Raw genomic sequence first — 11,121 nt, 5'->3', positions numbered from 1 at the left:
CATAGAGACGCACCTGAGAAATGGTAAAATCCGTAAAAAAAATACTTTGACTCAATCTCACCCCCCAGACCCAGTGTCACCCCCACTAACGGTACGTAGTATTTTTTTGCATAAACGAACCCTGCAGTTAAGCTGAGAGTGGACAACGACTTAAAGAATGTTTTCAATTTGGTCTTTTGGGTTGAAACCCACTTGTAAAATGTTGTTACGTAGCTGAAACTTTGCTTACATGTTTCCTGCACAATAAAGCTCATACAAAATCCCATACAAAGTACTTAAAAAGATTAAAAAAAAACTCACGACCCACTTAGCCCAACCCAAAATCAAATTTAGTATTCTTCAAGACGTTGTGCACTCTTAGCTCAACAGAAGGGGTCGTCCATGCAAAAAAAAACAACGTAACAACAATTTTCCCCAACCCATTACCCACTTAGCCCAACCTAAAAGTCAAATTTTAACATTCTTCAAGTCGTTGTGCACCCTTAGCTCAACTGTAGGGGTCGTTCAGGCAAAAAAAAACAACGTAACAACAATTTTCCCCAACCCATTACCCACTTAGCCCAACCTAAAAGCCAAATTTTAACATTCTTCAAGTCGTTGTGCACTCCTAGCTCAACTGCAGGGGTCGTCCATGCAAAAAAAACGACGTAACAACATTTTTCCCCAACCCATTACCCACTGAACCCAACCCAAAAGTCAAATTTAATATTCTTCAAGTCGTTGTGCACTCTTAGCTCAACTGTAGGGGTCGTCCAGGCAAAAAAAAACGACGTAACAGCATTTTTCCCCAACCCATTACCCACTTAGCCCAACCTATAAGGTAAATTTTAACATTCTTCAAGTCATTGTGCACTCCTAGCTCAACTGCAGGGGTCGTCCATGCAAAAAAAAAACGACGTAACAACATTTTTTCCCAACCCATTACCTACTTAGCCCAACCTAAAAGGCAAATTGAATATTCTTAAAGTCGTTGTTCACTCTTAGCTCAACTGCAGGGGTCGTCCAGGCAAAAAAAAACGACGTAACAACATTTTTCCTCAACCTAAAAGGCAAATTTTAACATTCTTCAAGTCGTTGTGCACTCCTAGCACAACTGCAGGGGTCGTCCATGCAAAAAAACGACGTAACAACATTTTTCCCCAACCCATTACCCACTTAGCCCAACCCAAAAGTCCAATTTAATATTCTTCAAGTCGTTGTGCACTCTTAGCTCAACTGTAGGGGTCGTCCAGGCAAAAAAAACGACGTAACAACATTTTTCCCCAACCCATTACCCACTGAACCCAACCCAAAAGTCAAATTTAATATTCTTCAAGTCGTTGTGCACTCTTAGCTCAACTGTAGGGGTCGTCCAGGCAAAAAAAAACGACGTAACAGCATTTTTCCCCAACCCATTACCCACTTAGCCCAACCTATAAGGTAAATTTTAACATTCTTCAAGTCATTGTGCACTCTAAGCTCAACTGCAGGGGTCGTCCATGCAAAAAAAAACGACGTAACAACATTTTTTCCCAACCCATTACCTACTTAGCCCAACCTAAAAGGCAAATTGAATATTCTTAAAGTCGTTGTGCACTCTTAGCTCAACTGCAGGGGTCGTCCAGGCAAAAAAAACGACGTAACAACATTTTTCCTCAACCTAAAAGGCAAATTTTAACATTCTTCAAGTCGTTGTGCACTCCTAGCACAACTGCAGGGGTCGTCCATGCAAAAAAACGACGTAACAACATTTTTCCCCAACCCATTACCCACTTAGCCCAACCCAAAAGTCCAATTTAATATTCTTCAAGTCGTTGTGCACTCTTAGCTCAACTGCAGGGGTCGTCCATGCAAAAAACTACGTAACAATATCTTTCATAGTTGATTTGCACACTTGGCACAACTGTATGGGTCGTCCATGCTTAAAAATATTACGTATTTAATTTGTTTGAGGCACATTTGTTCTATTCAATACATTCATCGATTCCATTGCATGAGACACACTTGTTCCAACTGCAATTCACCATAAATCTAAATAACGGTTTGTGCCTTGGATAGCATTCGTTTTTGAAAGGTCGTATGATATAATTGAAATAAAATAAACTAGCTAAAAGTTTTTACAACATCATTTTCTTATGTTTTAAGGAATACATCATTCAGTATTCGTCATAGTTGATGTATTATGGATGGTTTTACAATTATATTCATAAAAAATATAATTTCACTAATTTTTTCATACAAAAATTTTGATTTAAATGCTGATTTTTCCAAAAGGTTAATTTTCCTACCAAATTCAAACTAAAATAAGTGTTTGAAAAAAGTTTTGATATAAAATGTTTTTCTTACGCTTAAATTAACCAACTCGTGAAAAAATAACATTGAAACAACTAATTTGAACTATTGTAACAATAAATTTACTTTGCACGCTTTTGTACCAAAGCCCTGTGCACGTTTGTGCTAACTCATACAAATTACCTCCCAAAACACACTTGTGCCAATTGCAAGCATGATTTTTTTTCGTATTTTCTCTGCCAAAATTTTTCTAGCATTTCAAAAGTTTTTATATTTCACAATGTCTTTAAGTAATGTCAGGTGCATACTTTAAAATTGTTAGAACAATTGTTTGTCGAATAGTTTTCCAGAAACAGTAATTCAAAGTTTAAAAATCGATTTTCTCGCAACTACCAAAATGTCAGTTAGTATAAGAGAGCACACCGCTATCGAGCTGTAGATTTGATCGCACAACCACGCCTCTAATCTAGTTCTTCTTTTCGCTCTCTTAACCTTCTTGCTACCGTCGTTATTGTCGCTCTCTTCTTTGTGAACATCGCTGAGCAGTGTTCGATAGGGCCTAACTCAGGGTCAATAATAAAAAAGTAACAAACAATTCTGTATACCAAGATACAAGCCTGTACCGAGCAGGAACAGGAGTCCACGCTTTGAGAGGGCTCATGAGTAGCAATCCTTACTACCAACTACCCTCGATAAAGCAAATGGCCTATCGAACACTGCTCAGCGATGTTCACCAAGAAGAGAGCGACAATAACGACGGTAGCAAGAAGGTTAAGAGAGCGAAAAGAAGAACTAGATTAGAGGCGTGGTTGTGCGATCAAATCTACAGCTGAACACTACTTTGGTGTCTTGGGACAACTAGAATCCCAAGGATCACGGTGGCTTAAGGGTAGAGTACCCCGCTAGAGACGTGGGTGGTGCGGGTTCGAATCCCGTCTGTAATCTGGTGATTATTTTTTTTCGCTTCTTAACCACTTGATACTACCAGTTGTCGTTTATCTTCGAATATCGTCTTCCAAGTTCTTTAATTACTTTTTTACTCTTTAGTTTTGAAAATCCTTTGTTTCTTTTATTGGGAAGTTATTCAGTTCTTTCGTATTTTAATTATTTCATTTTTTAATTCTTTAATTATGCTTAAGTATTTAATTTTTTAAATTGTCCTATCCTTTAATTTTTCAACTCGACGGTAACATTTCAAAAGGCATCATGTACATTTTGACACTTTCTGGGTTATTGCATATTCTGAAAGTACTCCTAATAAGCTACCTCTCCACCAAAAATGAGCAAAAGTTACTTCAGTAAAGTCTGTTTAATCATGATTTTAAATAAAGTAACATAAACAAAATCTCTGCCATCAGCAGTCCCTGTTTATATAGCCCTGTCAACCTGTCAAACAAAAGGCTACATGAACCTCGTGACGGAAAAAAAGCAACATGAACAAAGCGCCATGTACATTTGGCGAAGAAAAACGAATCATAACAAAGCGCCCCCCTCAATGACAGCAGGGTGATATCGACGTTGGTGATTTCAAAAGAAGTTATGTTTGTTTTTCTCAAATAAAATTACGGAAATAATGTTTTATTGAATTTTTATGATCAAGTATCAATAAAAGCAACGTTTTTCATCGTTTGTTATCATTAGAACATCTTATTTTGCTTTTATATTAAAATGGGAATTGAAAATGGATGCTCAACATTCAAATGCGTTTTTCTCAAAACGCATGGTTTGTACATGATGCTTTTTGAAATGTTGGCGTCGTACTCATCAGTTCTTCAACCCTTTAAAATTTTTCTTAAATTCTTTGAATATTTTTGTAATCCTTTGACTCATTAATTCTTTCATTCATTATTTATTATTTCAATCTTTAATTGTTTTACTATTTATTCCTCATATTCCTTTTAATTCTGTAATTTTAATTTGATGTTCTTAAACTCTAAAATTCGCGTATTTTTATTTTAAGCAAAGCTCTTTGATATTTAATTCTTGACTTTTTTTTGATAAGGTCCTATAAACAAATGTAAACATTGAGTGTATCCCGCTTACTCCGATCGACTTTGACATAAGGTGTGAAAGGGATACACTCAATGTTTACATTTGTTTATAGGACCTCATCAAAAAAAAGTCAAGAATTCTTTTATTCTCAAATAGGGTCCTATGCGTCCTATGTAAATTTGTATGTACAACCATTTCTAATCACTTTTTTTATTTTTTTATTATACAAAAAAATAATTGACAAAACATAAATTTTCGATGGATCAACATAGTCCCCTAGGAACGAGCTGTCAAATAGAACCTTTTCTGTCAAGAAGGGCCGCGAAGTTAATTTTTAAAAATTGAATTAAAAATCCATTTTAAATTCTTTGCGGTCGTACAAAGTGTCATTGTACTCAGAAAAATAAGCTTTATCGTTGTGAACAATAATATTACAAATGTACACACCAATTTATCAATACTGAATTCAGTTATATTTACTGAAATCTGCACTAAAATTTTCAGTAAATGAAAACTTGCTGAAATTTCAGCAAACTTTGACAGCTCCATACAAATTTTAACTGAAATTCAGCGAAAAACTAACTGAAGATTTCAGTAGTGCAGTTTTCAGTAAATATTAACTGAAAACGAACATCAAAATTTGCTGTGTAAGTTTAATTTTAGAACCCAATTTATATTTGTTTAAATTTTTAGTTCTTCAATTTCTTTTTTACTATTATTTAAATTCTAATTTTTATTGGTTAGTTCTTTAAGTGTTTAATTTTTTAAATGTTTAATTCTTTAACTATTATTGTTTTTAATTCTTTAATGATTCAGTTCATTAATTCTTCAATTCCTCAATTCCTTCATTCTTTAATTCGTTAATTCTTTATTCCTCTTTTTTTCCTTTTTTTTATTCCGTAATTTTAAAATTCATCAATTCTGTGATTGTATTTGGCTATCTTGAATTCTTGAATTCTATCATTCTTTAGTTATTTCATTGTTTTATTCTCTACTTCTTTAATTTAAATGTTCTTAAACTCTTAAATTCGTGTACTTTTATATTCAGCAAACCAGCATGACCATTCATCAAAAAAAACTTATTAATTTTTTTTCTTTATTTTAACTTTTAATTACAATTTAATAAAGTTTAACTTAAAATCAAAATACAAGCAAAATATCAAAACATTCAGGCTTACTAATTAAGAGCGAGTCCACGAGCAAAACATACCCATCTCGCATCGACCTCAGCAATCCGCCTGAAATTTTCAGGGGTTGTTTGTACATACAAAACTAGCATCTGGTCAAAATACGAGCACTCTATGTCAACGGGAAGTGGGGCAAATAGGGACACAAAGTTTAAAGGTTCAAAAACGTCAAAAATCTTTAAAAGGCTATAACTCAGGCAAAATTCAATTTAACTTCAAAATTCAAAATGCATCTGAAAGGGCATTTAGGGAAGTTATAAAAAATTAAGAAGCTGCTTTTTTCTCTGGTGTCATCTAGTATAAACGAGCTTGATTTTCAAAAAATGTGAATCGAAGATTTTTTTCACTTTCATTTTTTAAAGGGTTAAAATGGATGAAAATGAACATTTTTATGCATGTTTCTTTTGTGAAATTGTCTCAGGAACACGAATATGATAAAATCATCACCAGAAAATGGGATCTAAGGGGTCCCCGAGCAAAAGTTTACAAACAAAAAAATCACTAAAAGTAAAAGTGTCTATTTAATATGTTAAACTGCCTTACCCAAAGCGTTCTCAGTCTCAGATGGTAGTCCCAGATGTCTCCTACAAACTGCAGGTCGAACAGAGTTGATATCTGGATGGAACATTTTTTTATTTGAGTTTGAAAATTATGCTATTTTTTCACTAAAATGCCAATAACTCCCTTTAGATTTAACCAATTGGGATGCTTCTTCCTGCATTTTGTTGCATTTTTAAGATTTTTGACGTTTTTGAACCTTTAAACTTTGTGTCCCTATTTGCCCCACTTCCCGTTGACCTAGAGTGCTCATATTTTGACCAGATGCTAGTTTTATATGTACAAACAACCCCTGAAAATTTCAGGCAGATTGGTGAGATCCAAACGACGTCCCATACAAAGGGGTATGCCCTGTTCGTGGACTCGCTCTTTATTATCATTTTGTAAATTTAAAATATTTGCTGCTGGTAATTGGTTAAGGTTTGGTGTTGGTTGCTGATTTTACTGCACACATCGATTAAGCTTATTTGTCCGGATTTTTAAAATAATTTTGAACAATAAGCATTGCGACTTTTCTTGGCAGAAAGTATCTCCGTTGAAAGTATGGTGCCCTTAGCACCATAGTTTTCTGAGCGCGAGCGTTTTTTTTTGTTTTAACATAGTAAAAAAAAGATCAGAAATAGTTTTTGGTATTCCTTTGATCATTGACCATGACCATCCTCAAACCCTTTGCCTTTCTTTTATTGGGTTTTTGGACCCTATTGGGTTCGCTGATATTATTGTTTACAAGAATAAAGATTATTTTTCTGAGTACAATGACCAAGAAAATGACCATTTGTACGACCATAAATTAAAATCGATTTTTGAGTCAATTTCTAAAAAAATACTTCTTGGCCCTTTCTGACAGTAAATATCCTACATGACAGCTCGTCTTGTCATTTTTTTTGCAAAAATAAAAATAAAAAATATCATGAATGAGTTTCTGAGGAATGAATGAGCATGTTTTTTGGCGATGCACGTAAACATTTACACAGAGTTTTAGGACCCTGCCCAGTCAAATCAATCCGAATTCTGAATCGGAATTTATTTAGAATCGTACACAAATTCCGTTTCAAACGCAACAACCGATTCGAACACGGAACTGGTTGTTGCGTTTGAAACGGAATTTGTATACGATTCTAAATAGATTCCGTTTCAGAATTCGGATTGAGTTAACTGGGTGTTATCGATCCTTCCGAAAAAAGTAATCTCGTTTACTTTTTCTAAAGGTCCTATGAACAGCGAATGGATTGTTTTGAAAAAAAAAACACATATTCTATTATACTTATCTACTTCACAATGGTTGAAATAGAATGGAAACTGTTCCTGAAACCGGTTTACTTTCCCAATGCGGGATCATCAAAACAACAGCGTGTCATCCGTGGCTCGACTTGTAACGGAATCCTTCACAGCATTTCTGACTGGGTTCAACAATCAAAACAAAAAATTTTTGTCCCCTGTGACTGAACTTTTTCGTTGCTCAGCAGCGCCTCTAGCGGATTCCCCCACCCAAACCATCAGCCAAAACAAATCAACCGTGCTGTCAAAACTAATTTCGTAAACAAGCACGATTTTCGCGTTCCGAACCCGGTTCTTTCCCCGTAAATGTCCGCAAAATAATCACTTAAAAACAATGGATCCCACCGAGTACAAAACGTTGCACGAAACGTCCATGCAGAACAACAACGGAACCACCCCGCTGGACGTGTTCCTCCACATCGCGCCGTCATTCTTCACAACCTTCCACACGGTCCAGCTCGTCTCCGCCGCGACAATCGTCCACGTCCCAACGCGGTTCCTGCTCGAGTTCAGCCTAATCGTGGTTCCATTCGTGCTCTTTGTGACCGTGCTGCATCCCATGGTGCTGAACATTACCGTCACGATGGCGCTGGTTACGGCGGTTTCCGTCGTGCACCAGATGCGGCTCAAGACGCACTTTGCGCCGTTTGTGCAGATTCCGGGCCGGAAGCCGCAGTTTATGAGTGCGGCGCGGGCGCTGATTAACCTGATGACGGCGGTTTGCATTTTGGCCGTTGACTTTCGGATATTCCCGCGGGAACTGGCGAAAACGGAAACGTTCGGGTTCGGGTTGATGGACGTGGGCGTTGGGTTGTACGTGTTTAGCAACGGGATTGTGTACCGGGTTAGTCCGGAGCAGCGGTTGAGCTGGAAGCGGGTGGGGGAGGTGCTGCTGGGGAGCTGTCCGCTGGTGGTGCTGGGTGCGGCGCGGTTTTTTGTGACGCAGGAGATTGACTATCAGCAGCACGTGTCCGAGTACGGAGTGCACTGGAACTTTTTCGTCACGTTGGCGTTCGTTAAGGTGAGAAGCGATGACACTTGCCAGATAAAATTAAAAATAATCATGCTTTAAATTTTCTCAGATTCTCGGCACGCTCATCATGGACGCCATCAAGGATCCGGAGATCGCCAAATTCATTGCCATCACGGTGCTGTGCTGCCACGAGATGTTGCTCCATCTGGGCGTGTCCCGCTACGTGCTGAGCGACCAAACCGGCCGAGCCAACTTCTGGGACGCAAACCGCGAGGGAATTTCCTCAATCCCCGGCTACGTGGCGCTTTACCTGGCCTCAACCTACCTCGGCGCCGTGATGCGACCCTCCGTCGAGATCCAACCCTCGAAGAAGTTCCTCCGCAGCGCCATCAAACTCACCGTCGTGGCCGGCGTCTGCTGGAAGATGATTTACGTGTGCGAGGACATGTTCGGAGTGTCGCGCCGACTCGCCAACATGGGCTACGTGTTCTGGATCCTGGCGATCGGGGCCACCATGTGCGCCCTGTTTATGTTCTTCGAGCTGTTCATCTACTTTGTGCGCTTCGAAGAGCCCAAAACCCCGGACCAGATCATGAAGGGACACGACTTTTGCATCCCGTATCTGCCGCTGATTCTGGAAGCGATCAACGAGAACGGGCTGGCGTTCTTTCTGACGGCGAATCTGCTCACCGGACTGGTCAACATCATCTTTCAGACGCTGCTCATGGAACGGGCCGCGTCGCTGGTCATCATCTCGTACTACAGCTTCATGCTCTGCGTTGTGGCCGTCTTTATGATGGTGAACAAAATTAAGCTTAAAATATGGTAAGGCGCTCGTAAAGTAAGTCAAACAAATTGTTACTTTAAAATAATCTAGTCAGTCGTAACAAAATGAATGTGTTTTTCACGCGCGTGTTAATTCGGTATTATTTACGTTAGAAGCAAAGAAAAATTACCCATTCCTGTCCAGCAAATAAAGACATTTCGCACTAAAAAATAATCACAATTTCATAGGTGTGCTTTTACAAACGGTGAAACAATATGAACATGAAAAATGATTGACTTTTTTGTGGCATTATTTTTTTTTAGATGACAATCCAGTTAAAAAAACATGCCTTGAGTTTTTTTGAAAAGGTCCAATAAGCTATTGTCTTCCATATGTTTAAAGGACCTATTAAAAAAACTCTGGATGTATACTACGTGCATTAACTACGTGGCTTTCAATTTTTTTATTTTCAATATTAAAAAATACAAAAAATAAGCTCGAAAATTAAACATTCAAAAATAATAAAATTAACAAATAACAAAACAATCAAACGTGGAAAAAATATGTATTTAAAAATTACTAGGTTAAACATAATTTAATAATCCAAAATATAAAAATATTTATAAACTTTAAAATTTAAACATTGTAAAATCAAAAAATCAATAAACACAAAATATAAAAATTTCAAAAAATTATTAACATAAAAAAAACTTCAAATTTAAAAATGTTTAAAGCCCAAGATTCAAAAATTTAAATATTGATAAAAAAATAAAAATCTAAAATTTCTTAGTTCCAAAACGATAAAAGTAAATGTCAAACATAGAATAAATTAAGCGTATAAATAATTTTTAATTGAAAATATGAAATTTTGAACTTGAAAATAAATAAAAGTAAAATTCAAAAAATTACTAACAAAAAATTAAAAAAAATACTTTAAAATATAAAATATCCTAAAATTAAAACAAAATTAAAGTCCAAGATTCAAAGTTTTAAATAATGAAAAAAAAAACTCAGATATTTAAAATTTCAAAAATAACCAGCATATATTTTCTTTTCTGACCATTTTGACCATTTTTCAAAAAATCTATAAATGTCTCAAAAATATGAAATTTCTCTAAATTAAAAATGATAAAAATTCAAAATATTCAAAAATTAAAGTATTGAAATAATCTAAAGTTTCAAGTTCTAAAATACCAAAAAATATGTAAGAATAAAAAAATTGTAGCTTTCATAAATTACAAATTTCAAATAGTTTTCAAATTCAAAAATTATAAAAAAAAACAAAACTTTTGAAACTTAAAAAATAAATAATCAAAAAGTGTTTTTATACAATATTGAAAAAAATTATGACATTACAAATTTTAATTCCTCAAATTTAAAATCTCAAAAATCAAAAAAAAAATTAAATTAAATTTTCAGAAATGTTAAAAACTAAAATTCAAAACTTCAGACATTCTTAATACACTCAAACCCCGATGGTTTGACACCAACTGTTGTCAAACGGCGTGAGCGCCGTGTAAAAAGTGACAGTTCGTCACTTTTTAGTTTGACTTTGACAAACTAACGGGGTAAACTGAAAAAGTGTCAAACGAAAAAGTGACCAACCACCGGGGGTGGAGTGTATTCAAACATTTAAAATCAATACATAAAAAGTATTTTTTTTTAATTTAAATTTTCGAAATTGCAGAGATTCTAAAATTTAACAATTCATAAATATTAAGGAATGAAAATTCTTATATTTTAAAAACAGCAATTAAACATTTCTATACTTCAAAATTTTGAACAAAATATTTTTTTTATTAATGTGAAACACAAAATTCAAAAATTTAATTTTTAATATTTAAATTTTGTTAAGTGAAAAAACAGTATATAAAAATTCAAATACAAAATTTTAAAAAATATCCAGAATTTAAAAATATTTTTTTTCAAATTGCAGAGATTCAAAACTTATACAATTTAAAAATATAAAGAAATGAAAATTCTTAAATTTTAAAATCAGCAATAATAAAAAAAATATAAAAATCCAAGATTAAAAAAAAATTAAAATCAAAATGTAAAATCTTCTGTATTAAAAAAAATAAACATGTTTATACTCG

At 35.0% G+C, this 11,121-nt stretch overlaps 1 protein-coding gene across 1 annotated transcript; it reads left to right on the top strand.

Annotated features, from left to right (window-relative positions):
• The first annotated feature begins 7,508 nt into the window (after positions 1-7,508).
• On the top strand, positions 7,509-9,319 carry LOC120414579 (uncharacterized). Its single transcript, XM_039575815.2, has 2 exons — positions 7,509-8,307; positions 8,369-9,319. Exons 1-2 carry the CDS (start codon positions 7,621-7,623, stop codon positions 9,086-9,088), a joined length of 1,407 nt encoding a protein of 468 aa, XP_039431749.1. The 5' UTR covers positions 7,509-7,620; the 3' UTR covers positions 9,089-9,319.
• Positions 9,320-11,121: the final 1,802 nt, after the last annotated feature.

This window comes from Culex pipiens, chromosome 2 (genome assembly GCF_016801865.2).
Source record: "Culex pipiens pallens isolate TS chromosome 2, TS_CPP_V2, whole genome shotgun sequence".
Taxonomy (NCBI): Eukaryota; Metazoa; Arthropoda; class Insecta; order Diptera; family Culicidae; genus Culex; species Culex pipiens.
The sequence above is the reverse complement of the archived record's forward strand: the minus strand, read 5'-3'. Positions and strand labels throughout refer to the sequence as shown.